This window comes from Globicephala melas, chromosome 9 (assembly GCF_963455315.2).
Source record: "Globicephala melas chromosome 9, mGloMel1.2, whole genome shotgun sequence".
Lineage (NCBI taxonomy): Eukaryota > Metazoa > Chordata > Mammalia > Artiodactyla > Delphinidae > Globicephala > Globicephala melas.
Window position 1 is genome coordinate 52,197,882 of NC_083322.1, and position 20,336 is coordinate 52,218,217.

Here is a 20,336-nt window from a genome sequence, read left to right on the forward strand (position 1 = left end):
TCAGGGCAATATATCTACTTCTCTTATTGAGAGTTTAACATTGATGTTTCTCATAAACCTCAAATTCCGCATATTCAAAATGGAAAACTTCATCTCACTCCCTGTGTAACTCCAGCCTGCTGCTCTTCCAGTATTGTTGTCTCAGGGCACAACACCACTGCCTGCCAATTGTTCCGTCCTTGACCCTTTTCTCTTCTTCACACTTTCTGCTTTCAAACACCAAGATATCTGAACTATCTCTTGATTTTTGCCATCTCTTCTATTCTTGTTGCCATGATTTTTGCACAGACTTCCTATCATCTCTTTCTCTGATTACTGTAATAGCCTCCGAAATAGCATACCTATCCTGTCTAGTTACCTAGTTCTCTTTCAATCTCTTCTCTCAGTTCAAAATGGTCCTTCTATGATGCATGTCTAATCAGGGTCCTTCTCTGATTAAAACACGTCTGTGTCCTGTTTCACTTGAGAAATCATTGTACTTATGTAACTTTAAGTGTCTGCATAATCTGGTCCCATGCCTAACTACTATCCAGTCTCATCTCTTATGATTTCCCTTTGTATTTCAGGTCCTGCCTTACTGAAATTCTTTCTGTTCTAGCACAGTATGGCTCTTCTTGCCTTTAGGTTTTAGAACACCGCTCTGCTAGGGTGTGTGTGTGTATATATATATATACATATATATATACACACATATATATACATACACATATATATATACACACACATATATACACATATATATACATATATGTATATTTATTATATATGTATATATATATATATATGTCTCCTCTGCCAGGAACACTCCCCTCCTATTCCTTGCCTTTTATTTGGTTCACCTCTATTTAACTTTCAGAAATCCTTGTGTCTTTCTCCCCTCAGAGGCTTCCCCTAATCCTCTAAACTAGGTAAAGTTAGGAAACCATTGCAATTTGTATATCCACAATGATAACAATTATCATAATTGTTTCATTTTCTTTTATGTGTCTGGGGTAGAGGGAGACAGAGACTGCATACTCTCCAAGGTAGAAATGATGTTTATTTGCACCCCTGAGCCCCCATGCCTGACAAAGTGCCTGACACAGTTTTTCAGTTCATACTTGCTGAATGACAAAATGCAGAGAGAGAGAATAAAATTCGATGTATGAGAAAAGGAAGAGGCAAGTCATTTCAGTATAATGCCAAAGGACAGCTTTTCACCTAAATTTTTATTGCAAATGGAATAAATGATGTACCAGTGGATTTGGAAGGGGGCCCTATGGAACCATTTATATGTTTATGGCTTACCTGGCTCCTAACACATGACTGTACCTATAGAACTCAATCAATAATTATTGAGTTAAATGCTTTGAATGACTTTTATTTGACTAAGGGAAGGAATTAAGCTTAATAAGTGCTGTTGATTTTATGTTTGACTCCACTGAATACAGATATAAGATTCAGGGGAGCTGTGGTGGTGAATATTAGACTCAGGGTAATGTTTGGGATAATTTCTCTTTCAGCTTATTTTTTTAAATTTATCAAACTGCTTTCTTTCACTTTTCTTTCCTAGAAGTTACTTACTTATATGGGAAAATATATATTAGTACTTAGCCATTTCAACAAAGTATGAGATTTAGTATAATGCATATGCTCTAAAGCTCATCCAAAGATATTGATCATCGAAATATCAAACAAAGATTGTTCCAATCTGATGTAGCTATAATATGTCAGTAATTAAAAGGACAATATTTTCCTACAAACCCCATACTCCTTGTATATTTTCAACCTCAGGAATGGTACCATCTTGTTGAAAAAGCTAGAAAACTAATGTATTTGACACTTTTTTCTCTCTCATAACCCAGGTTCCTTTACCTCCTGATTATGTCTCAAATTGGTCCCCTAGATCTATTTCTACCGTCATTAATCTAGTTCAAGCTCTTATCATCTCCTGCCAGAAGACTTGTGACAACTTACTAAGGAACCTATCTGCACCAGCGTGTCCCCTGCCAGCCCATTCTCAACTCGGCAGCCAAACCAATCTGATTATGCTGTGCTTAAAATCTTCAGTGGCTTCTCATCAGCCTTACAGAAAAGTGCCCCCCTCTTCACTGTTTTTCTGACACAGTGCTACCAAACTTGATATTTAGATGTCATGATTTCGTATATCAATTCCTGGCTTTTCAGTTTCCCATCCATCTTTTCACTGAAATGGATGCAACCAAGATAGTTTTTTTTAAAGGAAAATGTTGGTATTTCCTTACAAATACTCTCCAATAGGGTAGATTAGTCATCCATTCAGACATTAGACTTCACAATTTTAATAAAAAATACCTAATCCTACCCTCTGACTGCCTGACTATGAGTTAACATAGTCTTTCCTTTTGGCCATGTTTTTGGTAAGTTCAAGGGCTCATGGGCTTCTTTTATGATGCTTGTAGATTCTACGATGTAGATGAGCAGACACCCCCAAAGGAATAAATCATTTGTTCAAGGGCACATAATGAGAGTACGTAACAAAGGTCAGTCATCTCGCATCAATGTTCTTTTCACTTTTTTCATTTAGATTTTGGCTGGAATAGGGTATGTGTTCAAGAATTGTCACTGTGTAGTATAGAAAGTGAAGAATCAAAGAATTAAAATGCTACAAGGTGTGAAGTTTTTAATCTGTGGTAAAATACACCTTCTTGTCGAGTACTCTAATATTTTTGCTTTCCAAAGGCAAAGTAGCCTATAAACTGGGAAGAGAGGGAGGAGAAAGGTGAGACTTGAATCAGAGAGATCCCTGAGTGGAGGAGATGATTACATTAGTGTGCATTTTGGTAAAATGTAAATATGTTCAATACTCAGACATTTGTTTCTTCCTTCATAAATCAAAGCTTTATATTTAATGCATTGTTTTAAAAATAGTGTCCTTAAAAATGGCTTAGTATTTTAAAAACAGATCAGAAATGTGAACTACATAATTAAAATGGAATCAAATTTACACTTTTATAACCTAAGCAAATATAGAAAATAAATTGTAGTCTTATCAAGCATATATCTCAAAGAACAGATAACTATGGCTAGTGAAACAAGGACTTAAAGAACATAAAAAGAAAGCACCTTTAAGTATGGAATAAAGGTTGTATACCTTATAAGTAGCTTATTCAGAAAGAGTATTTTTAATCCAGTGAATTGGGAATGAGCTCCTGTACTTGGTTCAGTGAGTAGTATTATATAAATGCAAAAGTTTGACTGAATCACTCCCAGAATATATTCCTGGTATCCTTCCAAATTCGGGTGGAAGAAATTATTACGTGGGTAGAAGTGAAGATTTCAGAGAAGGTGCAACCATTATATTTTGACTTGCTATTTTAGAGAGCTTCAGAGACAATGGCCAAACCCTGATCAGTCAGATATGAATATTTTAATGCATTGAAACTTCATAACCATTTTGAAAAGGTAAAATTAACCTTATGGAGAAATTCTTGCAGCTATTTTAAATGACTCGTTTTAAAAATGAGGCACTAAAGATACAAATACCAAAAAATTCCCATGGTAATTGCTTACAAGTTGCTGGGAAATGAGTATAAAAATAAACAGCAGCAATAAGACAGAAGATTTGCTAGATTGTGGTTGAGGACCATGTACGATGAGGACAGAAAAGGGTATCTTGAGTTTGCCAGGCTTCACGGAGGAAATAAGATTTGATCGATAAGGAGAATCTTTTTTTTTTTTTCCTATCACAGTAGCTTTATTTATTTATTTATTTATTTAAACATCTTTATTGGAGTATAACTGTTTTACACAATGGTGTGTTAGTTTCTGCTTTATAACAAAGTGAATCAGCTATACATATACATATGTCCCCATATCTCCTTCCTCTTGCGTCTCCTTCCCACCCTCCCTATCCCACCCCTCTAGGTGATCAAAAGCACCGAGCTGATCTACCTGTGCTTTCTGGCTGCTTTGAACTAGCTATCTATTTTATTTATTTATTTATTTATTTTTAAATTTATTGGAGTATAGTTGATTTACAATGTTGTGTTAGTTTCAGGTGTACAGCAAGTGAATCAGTTATAGATATACATCTATCCAACATTTTTGGCAAATTAAAAAAAATGATAATATTAGGAGAAATTAGGGAGTTCCTCCTTTTTCTTTTTTTTTAACTTTTGAAGAAGAATATTCTTTTATTTTCTCTTCTTGTGCCAATGCTCTTCTCACTTTTATTTAATTTAATTTTTAAATTTTATTTATTTTTTTATACAGCACATTCTTGTTAGTCATTAATTTTATACACATCAGTGTATACATGTCAATCCCAATCACCCAATTCATCACACCACCATCACCACTCCCCCGCTGCTTTCTTGCTTGGTGTCCATACGTTTGTTCTCTACGTCTGTGTCTCAGTTTCTGCCCTGCAAACCGGTTCATCTGTACCATTTTTCTAGGTTCCATATATATGCGTTAATATACGATATTTGTTTTTCTCTTTCTAACTTACTTCACTCTGTATGACAGTCTCTAGATCCACCCACGTATGTACCACATCTTCTTTACCCATTCGTCTGTCAATGGGCATTTAGGTTGCTTCCATGACCTGGCTATTATAAATAGTGCTGCAATGAACATTGGGGTGCATGTGTCTTTTTGAATTGTCATTTTCTCTGGGTATATGCCCAGTAGTGGGATTGCTGGATCATATGGTAGTTCTATTTGTAGTTTTAAGGAACCTCCATATGGTTCTCCATAGTGGCTGTATCAATTTACATTCCCATGAACAGTGTAAGAGGGTTCCCTTTTCTCCACACCCTCTCCAGCATTTGTTGTTTGTAGATTTTCTGAGGATGCCCATTCTAACTGGTGTGAGGCGATACCTCATTGTAGTTTTGATTTGCATTTCTCTGGTAATTAGCGATGTTGAGCACCTTTTCATGTGCTTCTTGACCATCTGTATGTCTTTGGAGAAATGTCTATTTAGGTCTTCTGCCCACTTTTGGATTGGGTTGTTTGTTTTTTTAATATTGAGCTGCATATATATTTTGGAGATTAATCCTTTGTCCATTGATTCTTTTGCAAATATTTTCTCCCATTCTGAGGGTTGTCTTTTCGTCTTGTTTATGGTTTCCTTTGCTGTTCAAAAGCTTTGAAGTTTCATTAGGTCCCATTTGTTTACTTTTGTTTTTATTTCCATTACTCTAGGAGGTGGATCAAAACAGATCTTGCTCTCATTTATGTCAAACAGTGTTCTTCCTATGTTTACCTCTAAGAGTTTTATAGTGTCTGGGCTTACATTCAGGTCTTTAATCCATTTTGAGGTTTTTTTTGTGTATGGTGTTAGGCAGTGTTCTAATTTCATTCTTTTACATGTAGCTCTCCAGTTTTCCCAGCACCACTTACTGAAGAGACTGTCTTTTCTCCATTGTATATCCTTGCCTCCTTTGTTATAGATTAGTTGACCATAGGTGTGTGGGTTTATCTCTGGGCTTTCTATCTTGTTCCATTGATCTGTGTTTCTCTTTTTGTGCCAGTACCATATTGTCTTGATTACTATAGCTTTGTAGTATAGTCTGAAGTCACAAAGTCTGATTCCTCCAGCTCCGTTTCTTTTGATTCCTCCAGCTCCGTTTCTTTCCCTCAAGACTGCTTTGGCTATTCGAGGTCTTTTGTGTCTCCATATAAATTTTTAGATATTTTGTTCTACTTCCGTAAAAAGTGCCACTGGTAATTTGATAGGGATTGCATTGAATCTGTAGATTGCTTTGGGTAGTGTAGTCATCTGTTGGTATCATCTTTAAATTCTTTCATCAGTGTCTTACAGTTTTCTGCATACATGTCTTTTGTCTCCCTAGGTAAGTTTATTCCCAGGTATTTTATTCTTTTGTTGCAATGGTAAATGGGAGTGTTTCCTTAATTTCTCCTTTGGATTTTTCATCATTAGTGTATAGGAATGCAAGAGATTTCTGTGCATTAATTTTGTATCCTGAAACTTTACCAAATTCATTGATTAGCTCTAGTAGCTTTCTGGTGGCATCTTTAGGATTCTCTATGTATAGTATCATGTCATCTGCAAACAGTGACAGTTTTACTTCTTCTTTTCCAATTTGTATTATTTTTATTTCTTTTTCTTCTCTGATTGCCATGGCTAGGACTTCCAAAACTATGTTGAAAAATAGTGGTGAGAGTGGACATCCTTTTCTTGCTCCTGATCTTAGAGTGAATGCTTTCAGTTTTTCACCATTGAGAATGATGTTTGCTCTAGGTTTGTCATATATGGCCTTTATTATGTTGAGGTAGGTTGCCTCTATGCCCAATTTCTGAAGAGTTTTTATCATAAATGGGTATTGAATTTTGTCAAAAGCTTTTCCTACATCTACTGATATGATCATATGTTTTTTCTTCTTCAATTTGTTAATATGGTGTATCCCACTGATTGATCTACATATATTGAAGAATCCTTGCATCCCTGGGATAAATCCCACTTGATCATGGTGTATGATCCTTTTAATGTGTTGTTGGATTTTTTTGGCTAGTTTTTTTTTTTTTTTTTTTTTTTGCAGTACGCGGGCCTCTCACTGCTGTGGCCTCTCCCGTTGCGGAGCACAGGCTCCGGACGCGCAGGCTCAGCGGCCATGGCTCACGGGCCTAGCCGCTCCGTGGCTTATGGGATCCTCCTGGACCAGGCCACAAACCCATGTCCCCTGCATTGGCAGGCGGATTCTCAACCATTGCGCCACCAGGGAAGCCCCTGTTGGCTAGTATTTTGTTGAGGATTTTTGCATCTATGTTCATCAGTGATATTGGTCTGTAGGTTTCTTTTTTTGTGACATCTTTGTCTGGTTTTGATATCAGGGTGATGGCGGCCTCATAGAATGAGTTTGGGAGTGTTCCTTCCTCTTCAGTTTTTTGGAAGAGTTTGAGAAGGATGGGTGTTAGCTCTTCTCTAAATGTTTGATAGAATTCACCTGTGAAGCCATCTGGTCCTGGACTTTTGTTTCTTAGAAGATTTTTCATCCAGTTTCAATTTCATTACTTGTGATTGGTCTGTTCATATTTTCTATTTCTTCCTGGTTCAGTCGTGGAAGGTTATACCTTTCTATAAAATTGTCCATTTCTTCCAGTTTGTCCATTGTATTGGCATGCAGTTGCTTGTAGTAGTCTCTTAGGATGCTTTGTATTTCTGCGGGGTCTGTTGTAACTGCTCCTTTTTCATTTCTAATTTTATTGCTTTGAGTCCTCTCCCTCTTTTTCTTGATGAGTCTGGCTAATGGTTTATCAATTTTGTTTACCTTCTCAAAGAACCAGCCTTTAGTTTTATTGGTCTTTGCTATTGTTTTCTTTGTTTCTACTTCATTTATTTCTACTCTGATCTTTATGATTTCTTTCCTTCTGCTAACTTTTTGTTTTGTTTGTTCTTCTTTCTCTAGTTCCTTTAGGTGTAAAGTTTGATTGTTTATTTGAGATTTTTCTTGTTTCTTGAGGTAGGCTTGTATAGCTATAAACTTCCCTCTTAGAACTGCTTTTGCTGCATCCATAGGTTTTGGATCGTCGTGTTTTCTTTGTCATTTGTCTCTAGGTATTTTTTTATTTCCTCTTTGATTTCTTCAGTGATCTCTTGGTTATTTAATAATGTATTGTTTAGCCTCCATGTGTTTGAGTTTTTACGTTTTTTTCCCTGTAATTCATTTCTAATCTCATAGAGTTGTTGTCAGAAAAGATGCTTGATATGATTTTAATTTTCTTAAATTTACTGAGGCTTGATTTGTGACTGAAGATGTGATCTATCCTGGAGAATGTTCCGTGCGCACTTGACAAGTGTAATCTGCTGTTTTTGGGTGGAATGTCCTATAAATGTCAATTAAATCTATCTGGTCTATTGTGCCATTTAAAGCTCGTGTTTCCTTATTAATTTTCTGTCTGGATGATCTGTCCATTGGTGTAAGTGAGGTGTTAAAGTCCTCCACTATTATTGTGTTACTGTCAATTTCCTCTTTTATAGCTGTTAGCCGGTGCTTTATGTATTGAGGTGCTCCTATGTTGGGTGCATATATATTTATAATGTTATATCATCTTCTTGGCTTGATCCCTTGATCATTATGTAGTATCCTTCCTTTTCTCTTGTAACATTCTTTATTTTAAAGTCTATTTTATCTGATATGAGTATTGCTGCTCCAGCTTTCTTTTGATTTCCTTTTGCATGGAATATCTTTTTCCATCCCCTCACTTTCAGTCTGTATGTGTCCCTAGGTCTGAAGTGGGTCTCTTGTAGACAGCATATATATGGGTCTTGTTTTTGTATCCATTCAGCAAGCCTGTGTCTTTTGGTTGGAGCATTTAATCCATTCACGTTTAAGGTAATTATCAATATGTATGTTCCTATGACCATTTTCTTAATTGTTTTGGGTTTGTTTTTGTAGGTCCTTTTCTTCTCATGTGTTTCACACTTAGAGAAGTTCCTTTAGCATTTGTTGTAGAGCTGGTTTGGCGGTGCTGAATTCTCTTAGCTTTTGCCTGTCTGTAAAGCTTTTGATTTCTCCATCGAATCTAAATGAGATCCTTGCTGGTTAGAGTAATCTTAGTTGTAGGTTTTCCCTTTCATCACTTTAAATATGTCATGCCACTCCCTTCTGGCTTGTAGAGTTTCTGCTGAGAAATCAGCTGTTAACCTTATGGGAGTTCCCTTGTATGTTATTTGTCATTTTTCCCTTGCTGCTTTCAATAATTTTTCTTTGTCTTTAATTTTTGCCAATTTAATTACTATGTCTCTCGGTGTGTTTCTCCTTGGGTTTATCCTCTATGGGATTCTCTGTGCTTCCTGGACTTGGGTGGCTATTTCCTTTCCCATGTTAGGGAAGTTTTCGACTATAATCTCTTCAAATATTTTCTCTGGTCCTTTCTCTCTCTCTTCTTCTGGGACCCCTATAATGCGAATGTTGTTGCGTTTAATGTTGTCCCAGAGGTCTCTTAGGCTGTCTTCATTTCATTCTTTTTTCTTTATTCTGTTCCACAGCAGTGAATTCCACCATTCTGTCTTCCAGGTCTCTTATCTGTCCTTCTGCCTCTGTTTTTCTGCTATTAACTCCTTGTAGTGTAGTTTTCATTTCAGTTATTGTATTGTTCATCTCTGTTTGTTTGTTCTTTAATTCTTCTAGGTGTTTGTTAAACATTTCTTGCATCTTCTCGATCTTTTTTCTCCATCTCCATTCTTTTTCCGAGGTTCTGGTTCATCTTCACTATCATTATTCTGAATTCTTTTACTGGAAGGTTGCCTATCTCCACTTCATTTAGTTGTTTTTCTGGGGTTTTATCTTGTTCCTTCATGTGGTACATAGCTGTCTGCCTTTTCATCTTGTCTGTCTTTCTGTGAATGTGGTTTTTGTTCCACAGGCTGCAGGACTGTAGTTCTTCTTGCTTCTGCTCTCTGCCCTCTGGTGGATGAGGCTATCTAAGAGGCTTGTGCAACTTTCCTGATGGAGAGGGACTGGTGTTGGGTAGAGCTGACTGTTGCTCTGGTGGGCAGAGCTTAGTAAAACTTTAATCCACTTGACTGCTGATGGGTGGGGCTGTGTTCTCTCCCTGTTGGTTGTTTGGCCTGAGGCAACCCAACACTGGAGACTACCTGGGCTCTTTGGTGGGGCTAATGGCAGTCTCTGGGAGGGCTCACACCAAGGAGTGCTTCCCAGAACTTATGCTGCCAGTTTCCTTGTCCCCATGGTGAGCCACAGCCACACGCTGCCTCTGCAGGAGACCCTCCAACACTAGCACGTAGGTCTGGTTCAGTCTCCCCTGGGGTCACTGCTCCTTCCCCTGGGTCCCAATGCGCACACTACTTTGTGTGTGCCCTCCAAGAGCGGAGTCTCTGTTTCCCCCATTTCTGTCGAAGTCCTGCAATCAAATCCCAGTAGCCTTCAAAGTCTGTTTCTCTCGGAATTCCTCCTCCTGTTGCTGGACCCCCAGGTTGGGAAGCCTGACATGGGGGTCAGAACCTTTACTCCAGTGGGTGGATTTCTGTGGTATAAGTGTTCTCCAGTCTGTGAGTCACCCACCCAGCAGTTACGGGATTGATTTTATTGTGATTGCGCCCCTCCTACCATCTCATTGTGGCTTCTCCTTTGTCTTCGGATGTGGGGTGTCTTTTTTGGTGAGTTCCAGTGTCTTCCTGTCGATGACTGTCCAGCAGCTAGTTGTGATTCTGGTGTTCTCATGAGAGAGAGTGAGAACACGTCCTTCTACTCTGTCATCTTGGTTTAGGGCCCTCCATAAGGAGAATCTTGCTAAGAGAAATGAGGAAGGAAGTTAAAGGTATAAAGGCATAAAAGCATGAAAGTATTGGGAAATCATTAGAGAACAAAGTGTGAGAAAGGGAATGATGAGTACAGATGAGGGTGGGTAGCTTAGTAAGCAAGAATCAGAGAATCAAGGCTTTGCAGATCATGATAGAACTTTGCTTTTTATATGGAAGATGAAATGAAAGCCACTGAAGAATTTTGATCAGAGGAATAACATTTATTAGTGTTCACTGTGTGCTAGGATCTTGCCACCATTATTTCATGCAGTGTCCATAACCAGTCTTATAGATACTGTTAATCACACTTATTTTGTAGATGAGGAAACTGAGGTGCAGAAGGTTAAAGAAACAGATTGCATCTCTACAGACTTTCAGAACCAGGTTTCAGTACAGCAATTTGATACCATAGGTGACTCTCTTACATCTTTTGCTATACTGCCTTTAACTTTGATAGACATATTACATAGACTAGAAAGACAGAGAGGCGGAAGAGAAGATTAGAGTGAGGGAGATCCCTAAGAATGGCACAAAAACAAGGCCAGACACTAGAAACACTTACTGTGGAAAATGAGTGGGGCCTGGATTGATTGGCTGTCAGTGAAATAAAAAGGAAGGGAGGAAATTAGGACAACGTTCAAGTTCCGACTTGGCAACTGTGTGGAGAGTGGTCCATTTTACAGCAACGGGGAGTGCAGGTGGGGGAGCAGATTAAAGGGATAGTAGAGGCAAGGAATGATTCTTTCTATCCAGGACTCTTGCAGATGGAGGTGCCTGTGGAAATCCAGTCGGGTGTCTTGAAAAGGCATTATGTGAGGACTGGAGCACAGAAGGTATTTGGCGTAGTAGTGAAGAGAGCACTTAGAGTTAAATCCAGACCCCTAACCATGACTACAGTTAACTATTTAAAGTGATGAAGTGGAAATAGGGGACTAGTATTACCAACTCTTGCTTTTACTGTTGGCAAAGCACTTAATGTCTTTTTCTGCACAACAGTGTGGCTGAGGGGGCAGGCAGGTAGAACAGACATTTGACAGGTACCTTTGGGGCTTCTCTTTATATTTTCTTATAAACTATGCTCTGTATTTATTGTGTAAATCGTATCAGCAGGTAATCTGGAAATTTACATAATTGACCACAAGGGGGAGAACTCTAATTCTACATTAAGTCACTTACTAACAACATGAAATATTCTAAAAGTACTTGCTATATTCAGTTGTTGTTAAGCTGTCCCATTTCCACTTCCTAATGGAAGCTGGGGGAATTCCGTGCTAGAGATAGGTTTCACTGAATTGAAATGCTGTTTTGTCGTGCTAAAGTTATGATAAAGTCACTAAATGTAAGAATCTGTTTGTACTAAGCAATGATTCTCCAGGAAGGGATTCAGATGCTTCTTTAATTAAAATGAAGACAGTAGGGCTTCCCTGGTGGCTTGAGAGTCCACCTGCCGATGCAGGGGACACGGGTTCGTGCCCCGGTCCGGGAAGATCCCACATGCCGTGGAGTGGCTGGGCCTGTGAGCCATGGACGCTGAGCCTGCGCGTCCAGAGCCTGTGCTCCGCAACGGGAGAGGCCACAGCAGTGAGAGTCCCGCGTGCCGCAAAAAAAAAAAAAAAAGAAAAAAAAAAGAATGAAGACAGTACAAATTTTAAAATTCACCCCAGGAGGGTTTTTCCCTCCAAATAACATTATTTCAGTTGTCCTTCAAGAAAACTATAACCTTCCTGGAAGTCCTTGGTTACACTGAAACAAGAACAAGATTGTCAGCATGTCAGTCTATTGTAGAAGATATCAGTATCAAAACAAAAGGATGGGAATGGTGCTGGCCATGCCACTTAAATGTCGTATGTTCCTCAGATATATATGAGTATATGTTATATGGTCATTGTTATATGAACAGTGAATGTTGTATGTTCAGTGTTTAAATGCTCATTTTCTATTTGATTTAACTTCTGTGCTCTGGTTTTATGTAAAGTTTCATTGTAAGAAAACTATAACCCTCATTGGGGTGAGAATTACCTTTTGAGGCTTCCTAACGCTTGAGTCACATTTTTGGACTTCATCAAATTAAATTACATTTGTCAGGTATGAATATAGTATTTCTGCATTTTATCTATATACCGAAACAGACACAGCTAATTGAGTGTTGTCCCCTTTAAAGATGTGATATTGGTAAGCTCTGTAGGACTCTTAATAACACAACTGTTACTGGAAACATATCTGTATTTCCCCTTAGAGGCAGTGTCACACTCTTTTAATATGTTCAGTGACAGCAGATCTTCCTTTGAGAGTGAGTATAATATTTAAAAATAAACCTTTCTATGAATGAAGTTTGAATATTAAGGTCACCAATCAAATTGCAATATATATTATTTGGGGTTCAGAAAACTAGATGTAACTAAAATATTTTAACTCCCTTTGATTTATAAACCTCCTTAATTTATCTGCCATTAATGAGTCACAAAATGTTTTTAGCAATGATGCTGTCACTGAAATAAATATAAACTCTCCTAAGGTGACTACTTGCATTTGAATAAACTCATTCTAGAGTGTCATTTAAATAAATAAATAAATAAATAAGTAGTTTATTTATGCTTACTTTGTGCTTATTTTCCAATTATTTGCACAATTCATGCTTCAGGAATCCTTTAAATGTAAAGTAACAGTCTACTAAGTAAATCAGTGTTTTCATTTAGATATTTTCTATAACTTCTTCCAAAAATGACTGAGGTTTTTTTATGTTTTTTTTTTTCTTTGGCCAATGAATTAATTTTCTGTCAGTATTTCTCACACCAGAAAGTATTATAGACCAATAGAAGTTCTATGCTAGGCAGTGTGGAGGACACACGTCTTACTTCTGCTTGTATATCCAGTGACTACCACAGTGCTTGGTGCCCTGGTAAATATTTACTGGTAGATATTTAGAAAATATTAGTTGCATAGATGAATGAATAAATAAATGATATGTACATATATCAATAAAATGTACATACAAAATTATTCTTGTTATATATTAGTGTTCCAGACTGCTGCATGAACATTCACCCAAAACTTAGTAGCTTGAATCAACAACAATAATTTTTGCTGTTCACAGATCTGCAGTTTAGGCAGGGTTCAGTGGGAGCAGCTCATCTGTACTCTACTCCTCCACATGGTGTCAGTTGGTCTGGCTTGAAATCCAGGGTTGGCTGGGAGGCTAGAGCCTGGAGTCACCTGCAGGTTCACTCAGTCACATGTCCAGTGGTGATGCTGGCTGTTGCCTGGGAGTTCGGCTGGGGGTGTCATCTGGAAACCTGCTTGGATTGCTCATAGCATATTGTCTAGGTTCCATTCAAGTGATCAAGGCAAAGTGCAAGGCATTTTTATGACCTTGGAGGTCACATTGGATCACTTCTGTTGTAATGTTCATCTAGGCAGTCACAAAGAAAAGTCTGCCTGATTTCAAGGGAAGGGTATTTAGAACCCACCATGCGATGGGAGGTGTGTTGAGGTCACGTTGTAAGAAGAGCGTGTGGGATGGGATACATTGCAGTGGCCATTTTTGGAGAATATAATGTGCCGTACTTTTATATACTCAAATATGTAGTTTTACTTGTAAACTACTTCTGTTCATTTTAACTTTAGAAAATATTGTTCCTAAACAAAATTTACCCCATTAAATGGATTCCATCTGGTCCAATAAACATTTTTGGTTCATTTTCTCCTTCCTGCTTTTGCTCGTCTCTGTTCTCTTAAATATGCTCATCTGCCCTCCCAAACCTCTTCCTTACATACATTCAAAGACTGACTGAGGCTTACTCTCTTTCTCTTTCTTTTTTCCTTCCTTCCTTCTTTCCTTTCTTTCTATTTATTTCCTCCTCGTCTTCTTTTTTTTTTTTTGGTGGCCTGGAAAGCATTAACTCAACTCCACTCACTTTGTCACTAAACATTTACTATCAATGGGTGCCTTTTCAGTTCAAAGAGTAAATAGCACATTGCTGAATATGAGGCGTTTGATATTTATCAAACTGATAAAATGTTTGTAAATTATATACTCTTTCTTAATCGGAAGAATTTTAATTTTCTCTAAAATATCCTTTATGTTACTAAATTTAAATGAATGGAACTTCAAGTCAGCTTAAAGTGAAAAATGTCATTCTTTTTCTAAAACTATATTACTAAATTAAAAAATAGGAATGGTCTTTCCTGAAATTTGATTCTAATATGGAACAAATTATGGTATTATCTACATATGACAAATTTGAGGTACATACTGAGATGGTTCCCCCCCCCAAAGAGACTGAAAATCAAATAAGCAATGAGAAATGAAGTTAAAATTATATAACAGTATTTCTTCTATTCATTCCAAAGTTGATTTCATAGGATATTGAAGCAATTTTGGATAAATATCATTGAAGTAGTAAAACATTAATGTTACTTAATTGCTTGAACAAACTAGAAAAATTTAAATAGTGTGAAAAAAGCATTAATCTTGGGTAAAGGAAGGGAGAGACCAACTTGAAATAGGTCATATAGAAATTGCATATAATTAATTGCTTTCTAGGAATTAAATTGAAGAAATAACCAATTTGTTTATCTTACATAAACTCATTTAGAAGTATGTTTCCCAAGTGAGGAGGGATCATGTCTTCTCTGGACCCTGACATATCCCTGTCGTTTGGCAAGTGTCTGTCCTGTGAAGGGTGCTCAATAAATGACTTTGCATGAAATAATACAATTACAGTGCTTTCTGACAGTGTATTTTCTAGTCATTTCAAAAAGCTATTGTGTTCTTTAGCTTTATAATGTCCTCAGTATTCTTGATTATATCATCCAGAATATGTGAGCCTTGGTACTACTTTCAAATTTTAGGTTTTGTTTTCTGATTTCAGCGACCATACATAGCGAGATTACTCCCTTACTTTGTTCTTACAGTCTTTTCTGCATATTGCGACTATAATAATGATCATATCATACATCATATCATGCATCATATTTACTTTTACACATATTTGCCTCCAAGCTTAGGCTGCAAGCACCTCAAGCATTGTATATTTCCCCAAAATTTTGTACTCTCAGAACATAATACTGCGTGGTGACAGCTGCTCATTGATGGTTGAAAGAATGAATGAGAATCTGAATCACGTGTTTGTCCTTTTTCATCTCTACTTTTCATTAAAAATTAAGTCATTTCATCAAAATGATGTTAACCTTGAGAACTTATTATGACCTTATTAAACCCCTTCATTATTGAAAATAATGTGTTGATCTTAATATTAGACCAGATAAATTTTCAAGTTTAACTCAACATACTCTGTAAAGATTAGTCTATTACCTTTGTGTAGATTGCTGTGTTGTTTCTTTCCTTTTTTAAAGAGAAAAGTAACTTTAGAAATATTTTCCTTTTATTTAAGTAGCATACATTCCTTAAGAGATTTGACTACACTGACCACATCATCTCTCTTCATCCTAGAAGCTGGAAGGAGTGGGCCATACCACCTCAGAATCCAAGGTGACATGTATGGGTTTATTATACATGTTTATGAAAGTTTCTGGGTCCATTAATTCTGCAGAATTGCATATGTACTTTATTATTTGTTCTGGAAGGAGTAATTCAGGTGCAACTTGGTGCAAATTATCGCCTGGTCCTTTAGTGCCCACTTTCACAGTCTTAAAAAGATGGAGTACTAGTTTATGGGTTTGGATGAGAAATTCTGTCATGACCTCTTGTAGGGACAGTGACTGTGTCACGTCATCAAGATACATAACTGGCGCTTTTATTACTGAAACATGCCATTGCATAAAGAGCCTTGTTGGTATACTGTGTACTGTGACTATAATTTTCATTCCTTGGATAAAAAATTCTGTTTCATCCTTTTCATGGCTAAGATAATCCAAAAGAATTTGGTAAAGAGTACCATTGGAGGACTCCAGGATATGCACAATGGAATTAGGATATATGAGCAATAATCCTGTCACTGCTTCTCCTGGGTGATGTTTCAAAATTGACTGAAACAATTGTTCATAGTATTCACCAATATCTTTTTTTTCTATGTTTGCTGTTACCCTGGCCACTAGGAACATCCTATGAAGAAGGAATTTCTTTAGTTGTAGTTTTTGCTTTTCTTCCTGAAAATGCAAGTAATTACTACGTGGAACTTGTGGCATTAGAAGACATTCCAGTGGAAAATTCTTTTTGTTGGTCTTTCGGGTACGGGCTGAGAAGGACATGATGAGTCCTATTTATTCTTCTAGATGATTCCAGTTTTTAGCTTATTACAGTATTTACATTATTAGGCTACCTCTTCAGTGATGAACTCTGTTTCTTCAGGAAAAAAAAAAAAGTTTACTCAGTTGATCAAATGCTTTCCAGTGTTATCAATAAACAATGTCTTTGAAATTAAAGAGAATGTTGAAACAAGAATCAATTTATAGAGTTTTGTTTTAAAGTTTACAATGAAATAACTAACACTCACATCCTAGGGAAAAAAACTCTTCAGTAAACTGGGGGGTAGGGAGAACATAGAACTTACTCTAGAATAAGTTTGTTATGTTGTTGTTTACATTATTATTTTCTTTTTTGATTGATAGGATATTTTTTTCTCAGTGCCCATCCTTGAATCGTACACACACCAACACACACACAAAGAGGAATGTATCTGCTGATACTCACTGACAGTAGCATTGATATTACATTAAAATGTCTTTTCATTTATGTAATGATGAATGCAGATTGTCCTTATTTGGTCAAATTTTTCTTAAAAAGGTATTTTTATGATAATTCCCCAATTTCTTTTATAAATTTAACTAGTCAATAAATTTTTTAAAAATCTGGGGATCTCTTAACTACTAATTGACTTATTTTACCTTTACTCAGTACTCTAAAAGTTAATAGTATTGCTTGGATAATTACAGTAAACTTTTGAAGTAACTAGTTTTGGTTCTTTTTTATTTAACTCCTATCAGTAAACCGCAGAAATGGCTCTTTTTCTTTCTTTCCTTTTTTTTTGGGGGGGGGGTTGTTGCTGTAGGGGTCAGATGAAAAATTCTGTTACTTTTTTTTTTTTTTTTTTTTCGGTACGCGGGCCTCTCACTGTTGTGGTCTCTCCCGTTGCGGAGCAACAGGCTCCGGACACACAGGCTCAGCGTCCATGGCTCACGGGCCTAGCCGCTCCACGGCATGTGGGATCTTCCCACATGTTAAGTTGCAGGTCAACTTAACATTTCTTTCTTTCTTCAAGTGCTTCTTCCTTTTACCTGTCCTCGAGGTCCTGCTTGTCCTCCATCATCACTCTTCCAACTGCCAGTGTCTTGGGTGCTCTCACCTGTCCCGTATTCTATTCTGGTTTCCATAGTGCCCGGGCAAATCAGAATGTCGGTGCTGTTAAAGGGCCAGAGTGCACTGGCAACTCTGATAAATGGTGGACCTGGATATCTTCCTAGACATATTCTTTTCTTTTTTCTTTTCGTCCACAATTTATAGAAGAGGAAACCAAAGCATGGATTAGTTATGTACCTTGCACACAATTCACATGTGCTCTCGACAACCTCCCTGTCTACTGAGGGTAAAGAGGTATTTATGCACTAATTAAAGACTATAAGAACACATACCAGATTCTGTGTAATGGTGACTGTTATAAGAACGTTCTTCTATAGGGTTTGGTTTTCTTAATTTAATGTAAATTTAAGTTACTTTTTATTTTATTTTTTATTTTTAAATTAATTTTTCTTTTTGGCTGCACCACACGGAATGTGGGATCATAGTTCCCTGACCAGGATGAACCTGCACCCCTTTCATTGGAAGCGCTAAGTATTAACCACTGGACCACCAGGGAAGTCCCTTAAGTTACTTTTTAGAATAAAAATTAACAATATATCTTAAAATTGCATTCACATGAGCTCTAAACCACAATTTTAAAACAAGGTTAGAAAACACCCTTATTCAATTAAAAAAATTAAACCTTAGAGTATGTTTCCTCCTCCCCCCAAAGGTTTGTGTTATCCAAACTAATGATCTGGTTTTAATAATATGCAGGGATAAATTGTCCCAGAAAGTGGAGGCTAAGAGGTGATTTGATATTCCTTAATTGTGTGGTACATAAAAATTGGCTATAATTCCTCACTGTGGTTCACTTCGTCACCCCCTGATACAATACAGTCTTTCCCAGGGTGCACAGAAACTTATCATTGCCCAGGGTAGAGATCGTTCTTACCCTCATTCCTACTGCTTTGCAGAATGTAATTATGTTGACAGCTTCCTTTATAGCCATCTCCACTCCTTTGGTTTCTATGAGTCTGTACGTTTCTGAATTTCTCCCCAAATCTTGATTTGTGGTCAAGTCCAGTTCCTTCTCACACCCACCTCTGGGCAACGCTGAGGCTCTGTAATCATCACACAGCTCCTCTGAGTCACTTTATCTCCTTGACCAATTTGCTTAGCACCACCTGTGTTTCTGTTTTGTGAGGTCAGGTGGGTGGTCCTTGATACCATGCTTCACTACAGATAGAATGATTGACATTGCTGATTGACCATGGAGTCTTTCCTGCTGAGTCCAGCTGTAGACTTGGACTGCTTCTCAATCTAAGGCTCAAGACAGATACAACTGATTTGCTGGGTTTGACAAAAAAGAAAAAAAACTGAGTTCCCATTCCAGTATTTTTTTTCTGTACAGAAGACTCCCAACTTGTAATCTTATTTACAACTCTTCTCCTTGGATGTACCTCTACCCTTTCAAATTAAAAAATGCCAACATTGTAACTGTTGTTTTCTTTATATTTTCCTTTACAAATATCCCAATTTGTGACTCACTTCACATTTTTCTCTCATCTCCTAGGCCAACATCCTTGGTCTTGTCTTTTCATGTTTCCTAAAAGTTACCTCCCAACTTTATTCTGTTGCTAAGTCCTTTTACTCACTTTGAAATGTATCTTGATTACCACTGCCTCCTTCATAATCCTAGCTCTTTATTTAGATTATAGTAGGAGTCTTCTACCCTCAATGTTTTCTAGTCTTTTCCACCTCACCTGTTCAGCCAAGAGTATGAAACTGTAAGACCTTATGATACGTCTGCTTCATAAACTTCAGAAGATACTGATTTTACGAAGTCTTTCTTGTTTATTTCCCTTCCATAGAATTCTGGGAGAGGGAGCTTCTGCCTTTACCAGGTCCAGAGTGATTTCTGGCACTTACTTCCAATCCACAATTATGGATTATAACAGAGAAAATGGGGACATGCAACTGCAGGGTTTATTACTTAACACTGGCATTGATCAATGTCAGTGGGAGAATTTATAGGGCAATGCTACCCAGAAGCTCCTTTAGAACACACAAACTTAAATTAACCTTTTATACATAGTTAAGGTTCTTCCTCTTCATGACACCATTCTTAACTAAAGCACAACTGTTCTACTTTTTTTTGCCCCTATGAAAAGGAGCTCAGTTGTGATTTTTCTCCCCATGTGTGCTTTGTGTTTTCCTTTTCTTTCATATATCTTGGTTCTTCCAATATAAACCTGATAGAAAAATGATAATCTTTCATCATTATAATTTCCCATGTAAACCACATTAAATATCACTAAACCATCCCTTCTTCAATAGAGTGATAATCTCTTTTTTGGTGTTGGCTTAAAACATATAAGAAACTGATGTTGACAATTTTGTATGGTTCGACCTAAAACATTTAGAAACAACGAATTTTACCACCATAGATAATAGTTTGGTCTACATTTTCCCAGTGTATTTTTCCATTTCTTGATGCATTTTTAATTACTGGGGGGTTTCTTCCAAATTTTAGTTTCACTGTCACATGGCGATCTGAAACATTTAAAGGCAGCTAACCTTGTTTCCTTGCCTTTCATCAGTCGTATTTTTAAGTGTCAAGAGAAAAGTTTTGAGCAGATAGGAATAGAAAAAACACAGTCTGGTCTGTTTTTGATTGATTGGTATATGTAATTATAATCGTAGACTCTCCTTTTAATGGACACTTAGCATTTGAGTTTCCAGATGCCACAGTCCTTGTGTTTCATCTGTTAAGGGTCAGCTATTTGCCGTCATGTGGTGACTCAAGCGGAAGAACTCTTCTTTCTATCCAATGGGATGAAAAGA

The 20,336-nt window shown here is 37.1% G+C and overlaps 2 protein-coding genes across 2 annotated transcripts in view; one reads left to right on the top strand and one right to left on the bottom strand.

Moving 5' to 3' along the window:
* ZNF804B (zinc finger protein 804B) overlaps window positions 1–20,336 on the top strand; it is a 505,156-nt gene that overhangs the window by 24,661 nt on the left and 460,159 nt on the right. The window lies entirely within an intron of this gene.
* Window positions 15,701–16,462, bottom strand: TEX47 (testis expressed 47). Its single transcript, XM_030857353.2, has one exon. It carries the CDS (start codon window positions 16,460–16,462, stop codon window positions 15,701–15,703), a length of 762 nt encoding a protein of 253 aa, XP_030713213.2.

Excerpts from the sequence above, each read along its gene's own strand:
- TEX47 (XM_030857353.2), bottom strand. The coding sequence starts at position 16,462 with ATGTCCTTCTCAGCCCGTACCCGAAAGACCAACAAAAAGAATTTTCCA.